Source organism: Eutrigla gurnardus, assembly GCF_963514095.1.
Source record: "Eutrigla gurnardus genome assembly, chromosome: 2".
Taxonomy (NCBI): domain Eukaryota; kingdom Metazoa; phylum Chordata; class Actinopteri; order Perciformes; family Triglidae; genus Eutrigla; species Eutrigla gurnardus.
In genome coordinates this window covers 12,590,681-12,611,433 of record NC_139916.1, presented here as the reverse complement: position 1 = coordinate 12,611,433, position 20,753 = coordinate 12,590,681, and the positions used below count along the sequence as shown (strand labels likewise).

The 20,753-nt window shown below is 44.5% G+C and overlaps 1 protein-coding gene across 1 annotated transcript in view; it reads right to left on the bottom strand.

Moving 5' to 3' along the window:
- Nucleotides 1-4,510: 4,510 nt before the first annotated feature.
- Nucleotides 4,511-20,753, bottom strand: part of tasora (transcription activation suppressor a) — a 22,058-nt gene continuing 5,815 nt past the window's right edge. The window contains exons 9-27 of the mRNA XM_084031501.1: nt 20,502-20,605; nt 19,631-19,703; nt 19,220-19,294; nt 18,636-18,832; nt 18,228-18,518; nt 17,750-17,942; nt 17,188-17,316; nt 16,589-16,743; nt 15,281-15,467; nt 14,556-15,068; nt 12,277-13,595; nt 11,514-11,636; nt 10,971-11,130; nt 10,636-10,744; nt 10,013-10,191; nt 9,778-9,927; nt 8,640-9,447; nt 8,211-8,280; nt 4,511-5,472 (exon numbers count right to left, since the gene is read on the bottom strand). Of these exons, the coding sequence (XP_083887627.1) occupies nt 4,897-5,472; nt 8,211-8,280; nt 8,640-9,447; nt 9,778-9,927; nt 10,013-10,191; nt 10,636-10,744; nt 10,971-11,130; nt 11,514-11,636; nt 12,277-13,595; nt 14,556-15,068; nt 15,281-15,467; nt 16,589-16,743; nt 17,188-17,316; nt 17,750-17,942; nt 18,228-18,518; nt 18,636-18,832; nt 19,220-19,294; nt 19,631-19,703; nt 20,502-20,605 (5,411 nt within the window). The 3' untranslated portion in view covers nt 4,511-4,896. The remainder of the gene's footprint in view (nt 5,473-8,210; nt 8,281-8,639; nt 9,448-9,777; nt 9,928-10,012; nt 10,192-10,635; nt 10,745-10,970; nt 11,131-11,513; nt 11,637-12,276; nt 13,596-14,555; nt 15,069-15,280; nt 15,468-16,588; nt 16,744-17,187; nt 17,317-17,749; nt 17,943-18,227; nt 18,519-18,635; nt 18,833-19,219; nt 19,295-19,630; nt 19,704-20,501; nt 20,606-20,753) is intronic.

The following is a 20,753-nucleotide window of genomic DNA, read 5'->3' as shown; positions in this document are numbered from 1 at the left end:
GCTCCGTGTGTGTTCCTCCCTCTATGTTGTGAACTTTTTTTGGGCTTCATTTTTTGCAAATGAAATAAATGTCAAGTAATACGTTTTATCATAAACTGGCAAAGGCCTGATTTCTTTCCCCAGCTGACACCTACAGTGTTTTAAATAAAACAAGACAATATATATACTGTATATATATATAAATATATATTAATAAATTAATTTTTACATTTAAATAAAGAACCCTAAATAATCAAATCCTTTGTAAATAAAGTTTATATTTATTTATATATATATATATATATATATATATACATATTTATATATAGATATATATTTATATATACATTTTGTATATATATTCAAATATATATACATACATGTGTATATGGAGCTAGAACAGTCTCATAATTCACAAATGCACACAGAAATTCACAAATGCACACAGAAATTCACAAATGCACAAAAAAGATTTACAAATGTATTTGGGGATTTGTATATACATGTGACTCAAAACACAAATACATTTTCAATGCACACACAAATATGTTTCATTTCATATGTAAGTAAAAAATATTCACATATAAAAAACAAGATTCATAAACATATTTCCAATGCACACACAAATCTAAAAAAAAATCACAAATACATGAATGTTAAAGTATTTGCAATCTTCATCAAATACGCATTTGGGGCTTGTTACATTCATATATGAACTGTTGGACCTGTATTTACAAAGTGCTTTTAATTTGTAAACCTCCCTGCATTTGTGTGTGAAACTTTTGAGACTCCCCTGACGTGACTCTGATCCACAAATGCGTTTTTTATAAGAGGAGGTTGTCTGTAGCCAATCAGATGTCTCCCTCCTTTACAGCCAATCACGTGAGTGTCTCCCCCAAAAGTCTAAAACACAACTCCGCCCGCACCGGTTCATCTTCCCCAGAATGAGGGAATAAATTACTTCCATAAAATGCTTCTTTATAAAAGAAAAATAGATATTTATATGACTGTACACCTAATCTATACAGCATAAAGACAGGGAGCACAGGAAGAAGGGAAATTATCTCCAGAAATAAGGTCGATTCTGGCTCTAGCACCCATATCCCTCCAACGCAACGCACTCACGTGATTGGCTGTAAAGTAGGGAGACATCTGATTGGCTACAGACAACCTCCTCTTATAAAAAACGCATTTGTGGATCAGAGTCACGTCAGGGGAGTCTCAAAAGTTTCACACACAAATGCAGGGAGGTTTACAAATTAAAAGCACTTTGTAAATACAGGTCCAACAGTTCATATATGAATGTAACAAGCCCCAAATGCGTATTTGATGAAGATTGCAAATACTTTAACATTCATGTATTTGTGATTTTTTTTTAGATCTGTGTGTGCATTGGAAATATGTTTATGAATCTTGTTTTTTATATGTGAATATTTTTTACTTACATATGAAATGAAACATATTTGTGTGTGCATTGAAAATGTATTTGTGTTTTGAGTCACATGTATATACAAATCCCCAAATACATTTGTAAATCTTTTTTGTGCATTTGTGAATTTCTGTGTGCATTTGTGAATTTCTGTGTGCATTTGTGAATTATGAGACTGTTCTAGCTCCATATGTGTATATATACACTGTATTTATATACACATATGTACATACAGACACACACATACACAGTTTTTATTGCATCATCTCAATGAATGTTAATAATAAGTTGGTACTCACCATGTTAATTGCTGACATCTGGAATCAGGGTGAAGCCGAAGGAGGAAGCGCAGAGTTTACGTTGACAACAAACGAACAAGTTAAAAATTGACAGAACTGTAATAACTCCTGATGTCATGTCATCTTGAGTGATGTCATTGGCTCAGGTGATGTTGCTTCACTTCTTTGCTCTTACCACCTTCTCCACAAGGCGAGCCTCAGCTTCTGCTCGTGCACATCACACACCCTCCTCATTGTTTCGACATCAGCACCCCATTCTTTAATGATTTCACATCAGCAAAGAGGAACATAACAGTTCTTTCTTGAATAGATTGAAAATTAGCCAGACATTGGCTACTCAAAGGACGGTTCTTTCCTTGGCAGACACTAATAACTAAAAAATAAATAAAATAAAATAACTATAACAAAATAAATAATTGAGGTTGTCCGTGTAGAAACAAGCACTTTTAAGTTAATGTAAACCATCCTTTGTCAGTTTTACAGGGAAACAAATGTCTGCGTGACTCCACTGTTTGCGGACTGCACATGAATCCTAGTTTCCATGGTGCAGTTGCTCAATCTGACACCAAGAACATCTCGAGGAAAACTCGCTGATTTAAGCAGGCAACTTTTAATACAAAAAGAAAAAAAAAAAAGATGTAGTGTAAAAAAAAAAAAAAAAAAGTTTGATATTGAATCACTTCCTACTGAACATACAACAGCAATGAAACACAAACAGCTCCCAGGGTTACAAAACGAACATTCAGTAGAAAAAAAACTTTTTACAAGACATAAAGAGACCACTGGAAGACAGGTAAGGCAGTCTGTCCATTGTATTCCTTTTTTAAAGTTCTTCTTCAATAGTCTCAGAGTCAACTTTGAGAATCAAGGTCTTTGTCTCTCCCATCATGCAAAGGGAACAAACAAGCAGCTCGCTGTAGACAACATCCTTGAGGGTTCCTTTGAGGAATGAATTTGTCGGGTTGCTCGATTTCTAACTCGGCAACAGAAAGCTGTAGAAATGCTGATGGTGTGTTCAAGAAAGCCGGGGAAATCCATCTGGAGCCTTTTAACTATGTCGATGCTCTCACTCGGAGCAACGGACTGAAAGAAAACAGGTGAACTAATAAAGTACCTCCAGAAAGTGACGCATGTACATGCCTGGTCAGGTCTGAGTGAGATTCAATAAATCATTGCAGAGAAACTTGGCTCAACTTGTTCAGATTGGCAGTTCCATTAGTGTATAAAGAGGTCAACAGGTAGTGGTTACAGTAGGTAGTAAACAGACCAAGGCCCAGCAGGCCGCATGGTGGCACCGCAGTCACTGATTTCTGCCAGGCAACTTCTTTTAGTTCACACTCTGCTGCCCACACGAGGCAGAACTTTGCACTGGCTTTCAGTTGTGATTTTTGGGTGTCTGATGAAGCGCAAGTTGAGTGGGGGCATAAAATGAAAAATAGTCTCTTCCATTAAAGTCAATACAAATAAGAACACGCTTTAAAAAAATAAATGTTAACAAGAAGGATGCACACTACTATCATCAGCGCCGTAATGCAACATGAATATAAGAACAAATGAATATAATTAGCTCAAGTTTCCTCACATTACTTCTCTGATGGTTTGTTGTTTGTAACTGGTCGCTCAGTGCGTTTCGCTTGTTTACTACAGTTTTTATTAATGAAACACAACAAGTAATTTTTGGAGTTTGAATTTGAGCAAGACTTACATAGAAGAAGACACGGTTCAGCTGTTGCAAAGCTTCCGGTCACCAGTGGAAACGCTGAGTAGCCAGAGAACCATCTTTGATATTAAATGACTTGTACGGACTTTAATGGAAGACATCACCTGTCATGGGGAATCCCGTTTTTGTTACATTACAGCTACCCGACATCAATTCTCTCTCTCGCTCTCTCTCAAATTCTTTTCCAACCCAACGTTGCTAAGGGGCCGTCTTTTGGCCGTGTGGTTGAGACGCATGCCGTGTCAACAGCTTCACACCTCATCGGATTCCAGGCGGAGACCTTTGTTGTAAATGCCTAAATGCCCCCCAAACCCGAGTGATTGAAAGGTCCAGATTCTTGGAGTCCGTGATTTGTGCTACGACGCTTCTGGATCAGGGTAGACATCACCCTGATATGTAGGGCTTCATACAGAGTGTGGTCACTTCTTCCTTCACCTGTTCGTGTTTGGGTCGTGACTATTTCAGCCTCCCCTTCTCGGGCAACAGGGTGGAAGTTCACTTGGGATGGCCAGCTAGTTAATCAGTCTCTCTACATCCCGTTAAAGCCTCCTCCACTTTGCCCCCCTCTGTACCGGCTGCTGCCCTGACCTGCAGGGTTGTGGTACCCCCCCAGCACTCTAGGACCAGTGAAGTCCCTGCCAGACCGTTGGAAGCCCCAGACCAGGGCAGCAGCACCTGCGGGGCCCAGGCCCCCGTGCCAGATGGGCATGGGCCCCAGGAGGCCACCTCCCAGGGAATTCAGGGGCCCCATCATGGGGCCGCGGGAGAAAGACTGGTTCGGGAATCGAGATAGGAGGGGGGGCTGCAAGAGACCAGCGCCCCACTGCTGTTGATGGCTGTGAGTTGGTTGTTGTCCGTGTGGCGGTCTCAGCTGGAGCTGCTGGTTGTTCTGTTGCTGCTGGTGTTGTTGGGGCTGCTGGATCTGCTGAAGACGGGGCAGAGCAGGATTTGGGTTGCATTAGCCAGTTCTGATGGTACCCCTCTCTTGAGGGGCAAAGATTAGCATTCTAAAATTTTAGGGATTTGTAGGACACAGAGGGCCTTGGATGAGAGGATGTCAGAGATGAAAACAAGGTATTAGACTTTCAATGGATCAAGAGATCCATTTAGTTTTATTAACCAAAGTAAAAAAGTACATACCAAATATACAGATGAGATAGAAATAAAAAATAATATGCCTTTTTTTCATTGATTAAACAAGGTTGCCCGTGAGGAGTGCTGTCCCAGTGTCTTTAATATAGTCTTCCATGTTCTTCTTTTCCACCGTACTTCTAGCAGGGTGTTTTATCTTTTATGTATATAGGGCTATTTATACTATATATTGTTTTAAACGGATTACAAAGCTTCTCATTACGTAAGCAGGGTGAACTTTCCCATTTTTAGATTAGGCCATGTTTTTTCAGCTCCTCAGTCTCTCAGACGTGGTTTTCTTTGTGCTGGCTCATGTGGGGAGTCCCGGCAGAATGCACTCATGGTGTGGGCCCTCTCCTCTGTGGTCGCTGGCGCATCCAAGATGGGATCCAGGATACTGGTGGATGGGCACAGAGAATACAAATCCTGGCCCCATCCTGGGACTGGACCTCGCACCAAGGGCTGCCTTCTTGGTTGTAGCAGGTTACTCCACAGGCCACCCTCTTCGGACCTTTTCTGTTTGTCGGTGCCATGCGAGTGAAGACAACAGTACTGTTAGCCTTCAGTTCCAAATAATGGTTGCCAGGCTTGAGATACGGTGCACGGTCTGGTGTCCATCCTGGTCTGGCGTAGGCAATATCCTTCCAGACCATGGGATTCGAAAGATGACCATAGCTGAATTTTTCCCCTTTGTGGTTGTACAGCTGCAGGCTCGATGCAAGGGTATTGGCGGGGCCTTGCTGAGCAGTCCCCTGTGCTTCCAGGTTGCTTCCCTTCCCCATGTTTTCCATTGGTGCTGGTGGGGTCTGTGGAACATAGTTATGGTAAGTCCACTTGCGTCCCCCAACAGACGGTAGGCGATATTTCAGGAAGAGGCTGTCAATGTCAGGTCCTTCTCCACCTCGGTCAACGGTCTAGGGCAGGTGTGTCAAACTGATCCAGTAAAAGGCCGCTGTGGCTGCAGGTTTTCATTCCAACCAAGCAAGAACACACCTGATCCAACCAATCAAGGTGTGAAGGCAAATCAGGTAGGTGAATAAGTCAAGTCAGGTGTGTTCTTGCTTGGTTGGAATGAAAACCTGCAGCCACAGCGGCCCTTTACTGGATCAGTTTGACACACCTGGTCTAGGGGTAAGGCAGCACATTATTGATCCGTCTATACCAATATCCTGTTCTACAGTTATAAAGCACTTGTGCATCCAAGTGATGTAACCATGATACTCAGCATGGCATTGTCAATGCCGCTATGCCTATGGTACCACTTCCTTGTTGCCGTGTTTTCCCTTAGTATCCCCAAATCCCCTTATGGGGGATTGCAGCAGTTGGGGAGTTTAGAAGAAATGCACGGGGCTGCAGGATACATGCAGGATGAGGGATAGGTTAATTGATGACTCTAAATTGCCTGTAGGTGTGAGTGTGAGTGTGAATGGTTGTCTGTCTCTACATGTTGGCCCTGCGATGGACTGGTGACCTGTCCAGGGTGTACCCTGCCTTCGCCCAATGACAGCTGGGATTGGCTCCAGCCCCCCCATGACCCTGAATACAGGATAAGCGGTAGACAATGGATGGATGGATAGTGAGCAGCTGGAACCCAAAGGGAACTTTCCTCTGGGGGATTGTTGTTTATGTTGTGGAGGGAGTGCACCCAAAGGGACACCAATTACATTAATCAGAGCCCTGCATACCACTCCGTCAGATCACAACCCCCCTAAGGGATGACAATAATAAGTATCCTGGTAGAAGCCCAACATGATAAAACAAAATCTGTTGGAAAACCCAGCAAGGCTGAGCATTCATATAGCCTTTTCAGTTCTGAGCACTAACAGCACTTTTCAGAAAAATACGATTTTCACATTTAATCCTGTGGTTGGGGAATTGATTCACGTGAGGGTCCTTTTTCATTTTAAAGGTCCCATATTATGAAAGACACGTTTTCTCTGGTCTTTAAACCTATAAACTGGTCCTCCCTGAGTCTGTCAACTCCCAGAATGAGGAAAACAAGCGAATCCTGCATGGTCTCTGCAGCCCACCCTCTAGTAAAATGGTGCTCCTACGGGCTGTTCAGATTCAGCTCCCGTCGTTATGTAAATAAAGGGAGTCAATTGCATAGAATGAACTCCTCTGCATGATGATAGGAGACATCCGAGAGGGGGCGTTCATCACAAAAGTGAAGTTCAGTGTGTCCTGCAGTGAGACAGCAGTGTTTCACAATGTCGTTGCTCAGAGCTAGACACGCAAATTGCTCTGTTGTTGGTTGTACAAATCAACATAAGTGCGGATGGGTTTGGGGCAATGCATATCGAATCCAGTGTTGTTGGACCTCTGACAGCTGTGTGAAATTGATGAAAATCAGTATAACAGGGGACCTTTAAGGACATGAGTTTAGATGATTTTAGGGTCCTAAAGATTTAGGACCAACAATGTACATATTTACTTATTTATTTTGGACCAACAGTATAATAATATTTTTGGCATTTTTTTGTAAGCTTTCCCTATAATCAGAGAACCATAATGCTATGTTTATTTTCGGAAGAAGATATCCAAGTCTTTAGGAGGGGTGAGCTCTGAGCTCACTCAATACCTTCTAGTTCTGGTAACATTAGTTTAACAACTTTTATCTTTGTCAAATGGATTTTCTGACTTTAGCTTTGTCATTTGATAGAATGCCATCGGGCTCAACCTCATGGTAGGCCAACAGATATAACAGGGTGCGACTGTGGTTTATAGGTAGAGTGGGCACCATCCACTACTCGCAAGATTGGCGGTTTGATCCCCGGTTCCTCCAGTCCCTGTGTCCTTGGGTAGACACTGAACCCCAAATTGCTCATGAAGCTCGTGCCATCCGAGTGTGAATGAATAGAATAGACAATCTAAAGGGCAGGTAGCACCTTCTATGGCAGCCTCTGCTACGAGTGGATGAATTGTTGAATGTAGCGTAGAGTCATTTGAGTCGTCCGAAGACTAGAAAGGCCCTATATAAATGCATGTCCATTTAACATTTACTTCGTACTAAGGTTTTCCTGGATGGTCCTTACACTAGGTTACTTCTTTACTATAGAAGTAACCTCAGGCCCGAACATGTTCGCGAGTTCTGATGGACTCCAAAATCTAACGAAAGTGCCAATCTGGGCACTTCTTAGGATCCAAGGCCATGGTCCAATGAAGGAGTGTGATTCCAACACATATAACTCATAATTATAATTTTAATTCTTATATTCAGTGGTTTGAGGTGTTCATTCTCACTCACCCCACTGCAATACTGCATTATAAATCCTTGATTAAACCAGATAACCAAGCAGATAGGCAGGAGGTAGCATAGTACTTATGTCTCCACCAAAATTAACACATATCAGAGATGCAAACGCATCAGGGGTTAAAAAAAAAGTGACAAAGATGCAAAGCTGACAAATACCCACGACTACCAAAAAAGTAATTTGTCTTGGGAATGAATGGTGATTGTAAACTTGCACTAAAGACAAAAGCCCAATGTTAGCGATAGTTAGTGGGTAGTACTGGTTCAATAGCAACGGGACTTCGTTGGACCATGGCCTCGTCTCCAAAAAAGTTTGCAGATTGACACCTGCATTACATTTTGGAGTTCATCAGAAGAGTTGCCACACTGGTCCGTTACCACGGAGATACTTCCTGTTACCTTGTTGCCATTGGCAGCAGGAGGTGCTCCCTTTCCTCTTATCAGCTGTTCCTGGCTCGACTGTGTGTCTCTACAGAAAGGAAACAAGAAGAGTTTCAGCAACAACATACAGGCAAACTGAAGGAGACAAAGCAGTGTTTGCTAAAAACTAAAACAACAACAGGCTTTATAATATGGATAATACACTGCAGGGGATTAAAAATCTCAATACTTTTTGTGCATTTCCAGTGAAATGATTATCAAAAACATTGGTTACGTATTGTAACTCCAGATGCTATGAGTATAGGTATATCCCACTAAGAGCTGTCACTGTTGGGTTTATCCCTGCATGCATACAGTCATTTCTTTGGGCCCAGCAATCACACATCCGCAGGTCGACATCACTGTCACCATAGTTCCACTCCCTATATGCAGTAATCATTCACTAACCTCAAGATGTCGCCCTCTACAGGACAAGCTGTGGTACTGGCGGAGGCTGCGGGATGTTTAGGTGCTTTGGGAAATATAATTTCTCTGTGTTGATATGCTTTCTCTCTCTCGTCATTGGTTGAATCTGCCTGGGTGCATGGTCCTGTCACTGCAGCTGTGCTTGGAACGATCGAAGAAGTAGACGCATCACTATTACCGGGATCCCTGTTTCCCAGGATCCCCACCACACTTACTGGAGTACCGTCTCTCTGATCTACAGCCTCTGCCCCTCCTCCTCCATGACTTCCTACACTCCTCTGTCCCACTGTGGGAGCCTCTGCTCTGTCCACCACCGGCTCCTGCTGCAATGCTGAGTGAATCATCTCCAGCGTGTCTGCCACGGCTTTTCTGTCATGGGGGACCTTTATCGACTCTGTGGCACCACCTTGAGCTAAACGAGGGGTGGTGTGATCGCTGTGTGAATGTCCGACATTGGGAAGGAAGCTTGTGAGGGAGTTGGTGCTCAACTCTTGGACAGAGTCCAACTGTTGCTGCAGCTGCGCCTGACGCTCAGCCCGCAAGTGTGAGATGGCCATTCGGAGAACCTCAAAGTCTGTGTCTGAATGACGCGGCGCAGCGTCCTTACAGGAGGCGTCCGGTACGAGCTGGTCAGACGGGTGGGGGAGAGTGGGGAGGGAGGAGCCGGACTGCTGGAGGAGATGTTGGGGTTGGTCACAGGAGGAGAGGGGACGGATGTGTTCAGGGAAGATGGAGGGGGAGCATTCAGAGCCTGACACAGACTCACTATGACTCTGCTGCCTCCCGAGGCCTGAGGACAGAAGAGTGCAGTGAGTAGAACATAGGGAGGGACAGTAGAAAACAGGGAGGGGCAGCAGAACACAGGGAGAGAAAGTAGAACACAGGGAGGGACAGTAGAACACAGGGAGGGACAGCAGAACACAATGAGGGGCAGCAGAACACAGGGAGAGAAAGTAGAACACGGGGAGGGACAGTAGAACACAGGGAGGGACAGCAGAACACGGGGAGGGACGGCAGAACACGGGGAGAGAAAGTAGAACACTGGGAGAGAAAGTAGAACACGGGGAGGGACGGCAGAACACGGGGAGGAAGATTTCGTTGTTTGACATATTTCAGATACCTTTGGGAGCCAGAATGTCATCAACAATTGGCTGCCTGTCCTTGATGTCGTGGTAACCGACCAGTCTGGTGAAGTTGTGCATAAATTCGTCGGTACTGGCCACCATGATGCCACTTCTGGAGTACGAAGGGAATGTCTCAAAAGTACGCTCTGAGTAAAAAAAGACAAAGGTGTAACATCAGGACTACGGATCACGTTTTCAAACCTCAGCAGCTACTCGGGTGAAAGCACGTACCAGTCAAGAAGACTGTGTGTCGGTGCTGCGTGTATCGCGCCTGGAGCTCCAGAAGACAGTCCAGGTGAGGTGACTGATGGTGCGAAATATCGCAGTGATGATATGGGAGAAACTCAACAATCTGCTGCTTCTGATAGGCTGACAGTATGTCCAGCAGGTTGGCCGCATCTCTCCTGAACCTGATAACCAAACGAATGTACAAGACCCTTTAAAAAAGACCTACTTTCCTGTCTGTACTTCGAAACTGACTGCACGGTAAACACTTATACAGCAAATTCATCTGATATGGACCAAAGAAAAAGTTTGTTTTAGGTTTGTCACCATCTGTACATTTTCATTATAAAAGGCTCAGGTAAACATAGTCCACTAATAAATAGATATACATTTACAACATGTATAGAGCCACTGACATGCCAATTGATGCCAATGATTAAATTTATGGTTATCCTGAAAACAACATGTAGACATGTAGTGACGACACCATGAGCATGTGAATCAAAGGAGAGAAAAGCAAAGTCTCCAAAATGTTAAAAACCATCCAGTTATCCGTCACTAAGCATTACAGTATCATATTGTTGTGCTACAGTGCGGGGAATCGTACAGCGCAGACACAGAATCAGTACCTGGCTTGCTCTTTTAACTTCTTGTGGGTTTTGTAGTGAACCTTCCAACCCCAGACGCTGTCTAGAGAACTGTGCTGTTTCAGGAGCATCAGCAATGCAGCCAGTTGATCTGCAGAACAACATCTCATTATCAGTTATATAAATGCCAGCTCACCCACTGATGCATTCTCATCTATTTTGAAATTCCTGAAAAATACATTTTGCAATATCATCTGTTAAATGGGACTTAAGGAAGACAAGTAAGACCATAAAAACGTGCAGAAAATGTTCCAGAGTAACGACCTGAAAACAGATGTGGTCGGGTGCTGGTACTGCACTACTGGTGCTTGACCTACCGCTAGTGATGAAATCCGGATTGAGGACCAACTCGTCCGAAACAATGCAGCCCCCAGAGACAAACATTTCGTTGTAGCTGTTGTTCCTGAAGTCGTCCACTGTGTCGATTCCCACAAACACCACAGAGGCCCGTCGCTTCAGAGACATCAGACCTGGGATCTGACGTGTACGTGAACACAACACCGCCTGTTAGTCATCCAGTAAATCAGTCCAGCAGGAAAATGGTTGATGGAGAATTCTTTCCCCTGTTTTAAAACATATCTAGGTTCCCAGGGTAAGGAGCATATATCTTGTTTATCCTATGTTTTGAAGAAAAAAAAAGGTGTAATATCAGGAGTGGTACCCAATAAACACAAATTAGCAAAAACGCCAAAAAGGCCAGAAAGGGGTCGAGTGGGTTGGGGAAAATGTCCAGTCCCCGGTCCCTTAGCTTTCTAAAAATGCCTCTGCAGCAGTGTTTGCATACAGCAAGTCAGACTGGTTCCCCTGTGGACCTGCAAGTGACGTCAGTAGTTGTTATTATTATTATTATTCAGACGTACCTTGTGTATGTGTCCAGCTATCTCTTTGTTCTTAATGATGACCAGCAGTTTATCTGCAGAGCCTCCTTGGTTCAGAAAGGCCACAGGACTCTGCTCCGTGTTACCTTGTTCCAACAGGTATTCCTTCAACACAAGAGTAGACACACGCCATACACACACAGAAATATAATCATTGGACTGATCTCATCAGTCAGGTGTCGAGGGTTGGGTATCCCTTCAACAAAAATTAAGGTACCAGTACCCTTAAACTGACAAATACAGTAAGTAATGTAATACCTTTATTCCTACTTCATGCAAAACCCATCATGTCAATGACGGCATTGACCACTATCACATTTTTCAATCGTCACAGGCCTTTGTCAACTTAACCACGCCAGAGGCTGTATGGGTCGGAACTGCTATGACAGTGGGTTTTTTTCCCCTTCTTTTTTTTTTTTTTTAGATCTGGGTGTAAGAAGGATCAAATGCAGGTTGGATTGTTTCACTGGAGAAGTACTACTAAGTTATTTCAGTCGATACCTTCAAGTATATTGGGTACAAATACTACCCAGAACTGCTGGTGTTTTATTGAAGCTATTATACTTCTTAAGGTTATTATATTTATTGGCCCTTAACTAAGTTAATGTACTTTTTCCAAACTTTTCACCAGAATCTTCTAAGTTAAAAAGACATCAACCTTTTATTGAAGACTAAAACATTAAGGCAGGTTTGTCAGTGCTCAGCTATTTTAAACACCTCCTAACTGTGCCGCCCAGGAGCTTACCTTGACGTCTTCATCGACCTGGTCGACTGAGTCGGCTCTGTGGAGGTAGAACTGCAGGGAGTTTCTCTTGACGTCTTTGAATATCTCCACCAGGTTGCTGAAAACTTCTGGCTGCAGCTGGCTAATTAGGGAGCTCAGGGCAGCAGGCGGGGGCGTGGCCCCGGGGACGGACGCAGAGGCCGGACTGGAGACCGGCTCAGAGGGGTGTGACAGTTCTGTCGAGGGTGTGGAGACGCTGCTGAACCCTGGCAAACTCAACTCACAATTTATACCTGAAAGACCACCCCCACCTTCTACACCAGGGGGGCAATAATCCATCTTGGTAGTGTTGTTGTCCTGTGGTTTCCTGTGGGACATGTTAGGAGGGGCAATCAGGACGGAAGTGTGGGTAGGTTTGTGGACAGAAGCGGACGTTGAGGTAGTGACAGACGAAGTGACCTGAGAGGTTCGGCCGTTCCTGTCGTTTGTAGTGTCTGTGTGTGGCTGCCACACTTCACCTCCTCTGGAGAGTGCAGGACTTTGACTGACTGAAGCACCAGCATCAGCGGCTGTCAGTTCACCACAGAGACCTTCGTGGCCTCTGCCTGGATTAGCATTTCCTGCTCGGATGCTGGACACAAAATCACTAACTCTGCTCGCTAGAGCGGCATCAACATTAGTCCGGCTGGCGCTTGGCTTGTCTCCCGACCAGCTTTCATCAAACTCTGTTAGCACAATGTCAATGCTGTCCTGTAGCGAGCCAACGTAGTCCTGGACCGGGGGACATGGGTTGTAGAAAGTCACATACTGCGAAAACTGAGAAACGGGGGTGTGTTTGAATGTGTGCTGAGGTGTGTTGGTTTCTGTGTTTGAAGTGGAGTGCGGGGACTGTGGGAAAGTGTAATGAATGCTCTGCTGCTGCAGGAGGAGCTGCATTTCAGAGGAGAAGTCGCCCAGATATTTGTCCACAACGCTGTCAAGACGAGAAGGAGGTGAGGAGACGAACGGAGAAAACAAAGAGCCACCTTCAGTTTCCTTCACTGCGTCTTGTCGCTCCTTATCACTCGCGACCACGTTCATGATTTCTACCTCTTCCTCACTCCGCCGTTGCACTCTCTCAACTGGCTGAGTGTCCTCCTCTAAAAGTTCTGTCTGTAGCTCTGTCACCTCCCCCGTTCCCCCCTCTGAATCGCCCCTCCACCGCTCAGTGGGTCGTGGCGAGGGGCTCGTCGTCCTCTCGGGAGCTTGAGGGAGAGATGGCTGAATGGATGCAGAAACTAATGGTTCTTCTTTCTTCTTTTCTTTCACCAGAGGTTTCTCCTCTTTGTCCTTCGAGAGTCCTGCAGGAGGCAGAATACACAATAGATGCATATGAGTAAAGAAACCGTACAACAACAAGTGCAGAATGTGCTCAAGGCCCAACACAAACAATCTTATTTTAGTAGATAGTGGATGTTTTCTTGAAGCACTTTATTACGTAATTTGTTTCCTACAACTTGTGTTGTGGGAATGAAGTATTTTCATCTGCAGACAAAAATAATGTTCACCCCTGCCTTCTCATGCTAAAAGCTCAGAGTCAGCAGGAACGACCCTGAGACTAGCAGGGATCTCCCTTTTAAGGAGGAGTATTCATACTGTAGATAAAGGTCATAAGGGCAAGCTCAGCTGGATGACATCTTAAGATAAAACAAGTCATTCTCTCAGACTTGCCATCACAAGATCTCAGAACAGCATTTATGTAATTAATAAAAGACAGGTCATGTCCTATCTTACAAAGGCAGGATGTACAGAAGACCGATGTCATAATGTCCTCTGAAATTATCTCATGTCATATGGCACTCAGGCTCACATCTCTGAGCTGACCTGATGACAACAGGCTGACCTGACAAAGATTCTGATTATAAAATTTCCCATAACACTTGTCACCGACTGTGACACATGTTTATGTTCAATAAAATGTCAACAATAAACAAAACAACTGGCTCTGGTTCCCCAGAACACCTGAATTAACAACTTTTTAGTAGACTGCATACATCACTTAAAGCATAACTTATTTAATGAGCAAATTAAAGATTTAGACTAATCAATCTAAAATCAAGTTGGCCAATTCGGCCTCAGCTCCTACTTTCTCTGAGACAGAATATCAATCAAATGCTGAAGCAGAAAAAACATTGGACCAATATTCAAGTGTTTACGTTCTAAACCGGCCAATGTCCCTGACATGGCAGTCAAAACTGTGGGCGGCAATTCAGTCTAAATCTTGAACAGATGCAACAAGTAGACCCAGAAGGTGAGGTTACCTGCAAACTCCCTGGAGGCTGTGGGGGCTAACTGCTCCTCGTTAGCGCCACTGTGGTCCTCGTTAAACAGGACGACCTCATTAGGCTGCACAGAATGACACAGGGAGGAGAAGGGGGGGCGGCTGAGCCGAGGGTCCGGGCGTTGGGAAGCAGAAAAGGAAGGAGTGGGCTGTGGAGACCGGCATTGGGAGGGAGATGGGGCGGGGCTGGGCTCTGGGGACGGGCATTGAGACGGGGAAGGGGGCAGACTGAGTTCAGGAGACGGGCATTGGGATGGTGACAAGGGAGGGCTGGGCTCTGGAGACGGGCATTGGGATGGTGACGGGGGAGGGCTGGGCTCGGGGGATGGGCACTGGATGGGGGAGGGAGGAGGGCTTCGCTTAGGAGATCGGGCGGGGCTCTTCCTGGGAGGTATGGTTGCCGTGGTGGTGCTTGTTGCCGTGGTGAGGTGCTGGAAGCGAGGGTCCTGAGGGATGTTTCGGTCTCTGTGGGTGTACCTCTGTGAACACACACCTGCAGACAGAGTTCAAGCTTTCATTCTGGTCACTCCTGAGTGAGTGTGCAGTCTGGTCGTAGAGCAACAAACGTTTTCATGAAAAGATCCACAACCCTCACAGTTACTTTGAATAATGTGAAAATGATTTATATTATCAACATTCAATAAAACACTTTAATACTAATAACTATTTGATGTGTATCCTGACTGGGCAGGCAGGCAGACAGACCTGTAATGGGGATGAGGACCCACGGGATCTCCAGCTGTTCCTCTTCCTCTTCGTATCCCACGGCTCTCCTCCCGAGCCCTCCTCCTCCTTCTCCTCCTCTACCTGCTGCTCCGTGTTGATTCATCTCCCCGCTGTGGGAGCTAGGACTGAACCCCTCCAAACTACTGATGCTGCCCGCCATCTGCTCCTACACAGACACACAAAGACACAGACACAAACACACACACACACACTTTATTAACCTTACCTGCTTCATTTTAAGTCTTATGTTAAGAACGCCTGACGTGCTATGAATGCAAACAGGGTCAAGGGCTGTGAAATATCACTTTAGGACACTACACTGGTCACTGCTGGCACACAATTAAAACCTGCCAGATCAACAGTGGCTGATGGACCATCCATAATAAATAAATTGGGCGACCGTGGCTCAGGTGGTAGAGCGGGTTGGCCTATGTTCGGAGGGTTGGTGGTTTGATCCCCGCCCTTGTCACTTGGTGCGTTCCAGTTGTACTCGGAAATCGGGATATCCGAGCTCCGAGTCGGAAATTTCAACTGGAACGAGCCCCGAGGTCGGATTTCCGACTCGGAAAGTCGACGATCCACACAAGCCCGACTTGACATTTAAAGATGGCTACCCCGGTTGTAAACAGTAACGTTACTGATGACCGATCAAAGGGCGATCGATACTTTTTGTATACAATGAAATACGTAGAAAGACTTTGTGTTTTCTCTTAATCCACCGTGTTTGCAGGTTGCAGAAGGACCGCATATTTGTCCAGAAGGTGTTTATATTCGGACAAGGCAAGCGCGAGAATAACTTTTGTAGATGTAGCCATCTTGTTTCCTTTTCCGTTTTTGGCCGTTGGCTACTTTTTCCGACTTTGTAACTGAACTGCTGATAACTCGGGCGTGACGTCATTCCCAGCTCCGGCTTCCAACTTGCGAGGTAAATGGAACGCACCAACTGTGCCATGGTCGTTGTGTCCTTGGGCAAGACACTTCACCCAGCTTGCCTCGTGTGAATGTGTATGACTGCTGTATGTTTGAGGTGGTGGTCGGAGGGGCCGTAGGCGCAGAATGGCAGCCACGCTTCCGTCAGTCTGCCCCAGGGCAGCTGTGGCTACTATAGTAGTTTACCACCACCAGTATGACTGTGTGTGAATGAATGGAACCCTGTCAGAGCGCTTTGGGTCTCCTGAAAAAAGCGCCATACAAATCCAATCCATTATTATTATTATTATTATTATTATTATTATTATTAAATAAAATAGATTATACTATGTATCGACACCTAAACTTTAAACTTACCTCCAGCTCCTCCTGCTTCCTCAGGTCGATGTCACAGTTGGTGGGCAGACCCAGCTTAGTGGCCAATTTATCAAACGGACAGGATTCTGTCGGCCCCTCCTCTCGAACTTCACAAACGCTCTTATCGGCCGTTCCTCTTGCAGCCTGCTCGAGCCCTGTCAGCGGTGAGGAAAACATTAAACACTTTTCTAAACTTAATCGATTCGCAGTTGTCTGTTTGACCAGCCAATACAGAGTTCTACATATATAAGACATATATAAACACGTTTGAGAGAATAGAATTGTACATTTTATGTTCATACATTTCAGAGAAAATTTTATTCTGCAGTGTATGTAGGTCTATTTTAACCATCTAAAACCATGTATTTCTTTATCGTTTTATTTATCTAAAACTTTATGAATCCGTGTCTATTTACAGGAATGTAAAAAGTGTGTGTTTCATATTAATTCCCACTTCTGCCTGCTCCACACTGCAAATACACTACTCAATGTAATACATTTGAATATATTTGTCACCTTTTCCTTGATGGTCTGAATAAGTTACAAAATGTTTGGTTAGTGTGTGTGTGGCCCAGCAGAAAGTCCCAGTGTCCAGTCACCTGTGAGCAGACTGAGAAGTTGAGCAGCTAGTTCAGATCCATCTTCACTCAGAGCCACGTTCTTCAAACCCACTGAGCCAATCACAGACGCAAGAGAGCCGGGAAGGGCGGGGACTCTGCTTTCCTCAACTAGGAGCCAAAAGGAAAAGAGACATGTCAGTCGTGTCACCCATCGACTGCAAGAAGAATGATTAAAATAACCATAATATGTGTTCAGGCTGAAAGCAAAGCAACAACAACAAACACCAGAGGTGACGCAAATGTACACAAAGTGGACGAAAAAAGCATCAGCACGAGTTGAAGGCTAAAGCCAAAGGTTTATGATAGCTGTCATGCACATTACTTATTTCTTGGTTAACGGGTTTAGTATGTCTTCTGTAACATGTCAAAAATAATTTCAAGATTTATTTGATAGGAGCATGAAGGAAATGATTGTCATAACTGTAATTGCATTGATATAAAGATGCTGGGAAACTCAAAAATAATGAGGTCAGTGTGAAAGACTGAAAGAAACCCGGAAAGATGCAAAAAGTCGGGGAGAAGAAACCTCTTGTCTCCTCACCAGGAATCTTGCTGTGTCCTCCGTGTTCCTGTGATGCCTTCAGGAACTTTAACGTCCTCTCTGCCATTTCCTGTTCCAGTTTCCTCTTCCTCACGGGTACCTTCACCACTCCTCGTCCTCCTCCTCGCTCCCTCCTCACCTCATTCTCTGCGTTCTTCTTGCAGGTCAAAACCAGGTCTATCAGCTGCTGCATCTGAGCAACAACATGAACACATGTGAGTTTATGACAGTACGAGAAACCAGGGATAGTCTGCCACTTTCTTGATTTGCAAAACATTTAAATTGACAATATTATATGTGTTATCGTGGCACAATTCAAAATGGATAAAACTAATTATTTGTCTCCCGCCTTTGACTACCGTACATATTTTTTTTTAAGATGCTATGGGGAACACCAGACTTCGGCTCTCTATTGTTAAGGAAACCTTAGCCACACTGTTATGTTTCGGTAGTGGTGGTTTCTCTCATCAGTTTTCACCTTTTGATGGTTGGTTGGAACTTCCCGAGTGTTGCCGGTCGCTTCCTTCCCCATTGCCTCTCTTTGGCCTCCACAGCGCTTCCTGACCTTCACCTCCCGTGGCTCCTCCGGGCCGCAGTGCGCCTCCATCATCTGCTTGGCCCGGGCCACTGACAGCAGGTAGAGGGCTGGGTTGTACAGGTAGGAGCGCATGTACCCATCCATGTTTAGCAGCTGGTGTTTGGGAGTGGGGAACGTCGTCCCTTGCTCATCCAGTTTGGATTCGTACTCACCCATGGGGTACTGTCGAACCTGGAGGGTAATGACAGAAATATGTACTTTAAGCTGTCACGAGGAGTGATTCAAGGAATTAAAACAATACATATATATATATATATATATATAGATGATACAGGCCAAAAGTCGTACCTTGCCATCGTTCAGGCCGCCGAGGTATTCCCGTGCCTGGCGTTCCACACCGACAGACAGGTCAGGAGGCGGGTTGGCCCGCGCCTTGACCAGGGCATGGTGCAACGCTGGAATAAACTGGCTCAGACGCGGCATCACCGTGTCACCAGACACAAACGACTCAGGGGCATCATGGGACTGGGGGGCACACCGTAACGCTACAGGCAAGAAATGAGGACATCGATGTTTACTCAGAGCTTCAGTTTGTACAAGAGCTTCACTTTGCTTCACTTTATTTATTTGATTTTCAATTCAACTTGGGTTACTACAGTAGAGAGCTGCCATCACAATCTCTTTAGACCGCACTACAATATCAACGTGGCATGAAAATGAGTTTGTTCAACTCTGTGAGGCCTTCAAGCCTCTTTCAGCTCATTCTCTTTTCGATTTGTTTCATGTCCAACGAGCAACAGGCCCGGTACGACAGAAACGTACAGGGGGCCTGTTTTAATGGATCTGTATCAGCTAAAGTAAAGCCAATCAAAAAACTTGATTGGGATGGTTGGAAACCATTGTGCAGGAATCACCCACACACTGTTACTCACTGGATTTGGTCAGATCTCTGGAGTCTGGAAACACGAACAAGGCCTGAAGACGCCTCTTCCAGCCGTCTACCCTCTCTGACAATAGAAACAACATCAGTTATGTTGGAGAACATCCATCTATACTTCACACCTACAAACTAAAAAACACAACATCAGACTTCATCGACACACCAACAACAGAACTTTTGTACAGAAAACTGCTAGTTCTCATATTCGTTAAATTGTTTGAAGGTAAAAATGCGGTTTAATCCAAATTCAAGATATACAGTAGACCCACTGTGTGTAGGATTTTAATCCACAGAATCTCCATCTATTTGCTTTCTTATGCTGCGCTAGGCATCAGAGGTTTATGAACCTCTTGTTTTTCATCGACATGATTTACCAGTACGCCCCGTCTGTCCCATTACATACCAGAAGGTGTGGCCATCTGAACACTGGATATCAGGAGGAGAAAGCCTCTGTCTGCAAGTGGAGTCACCAGAACCTGAAGAGAGGACAACTATCATTCAACTATTCTCTCATTTCCCATCCTTCCTTTGAAAAAAAAAAAGGAAACCCTTTATGTTCTTCCAGGCTTTATATTACATACTTCTTTTCTAATTTATATAAAAATAAGCTTGAAGAAAGGCCAGATGGAAGACCATCCATCCATTGTCTATCGCTTATCCTGTATTCAGGGTCGCGGGGGGGCTGGGAGTAGGAGTCAGTAAAAATGTACCAACTCCATCAGTAAAACGATGTCATGCCCTACTCACTTTCACTTTTTAATGCCAATTAGTTCTTATAGTTTTCGTTCACTAAATGTTTGGTCTAGGTGTTAAACTACTTGCACATTCTTCCCAATAAAGGCCTAATAAAACAGGAACGGGAGGAATTACGCCCATTTATAAGTTGGAACACTTTCAATGTGAAATACCTGTGCAGGGAGTGTTGGGTTTCATCCACAGCAGCTCAACAGTAATTAAACAAACCCAGCAAACTAGTAACGACTGGAATTAATTAATGAACCAAAACAGAATGAAAGTGAAAGTGTTTTCAGCCGAGTATGACATGAAATGTCCTCTACTGATGAATTTAGTTCTACTGAAATGTACATTTTACCAAACGAATCAAGACAGCAGGTAAACATGGAGCATGCCTCGACTCTGTTTGGTATCGATCCCTGCAACCCTGCCACAGTCATTTTAATGTCAGTTTTAATATCAGTCAAAATAATCCCAATCAGATATTGTTTTCAGAATCATTCAGACCCATTCTAATATTTAAATCAAGACAAACCCACCAGTCTCTTTATCTCCAGCTCCTGCAGCAGCCTCGTCACCCTGGTCGTAGACCGACTTCTGTCAGTCACCTCCAGAAGACTGCAGCAATGGCCGTGCTTCACAACTACGCAGACAAAATCTTATTCAATATTTGCTTTAGTTTGATGATACCAACATTTAGACGATGTAACAGTGATGATACAAAATGAACAGCGAACGAACGCTTCAGAAATGCCAATTTATCCCTCTGCAAAAACTGGATGTGAACACAC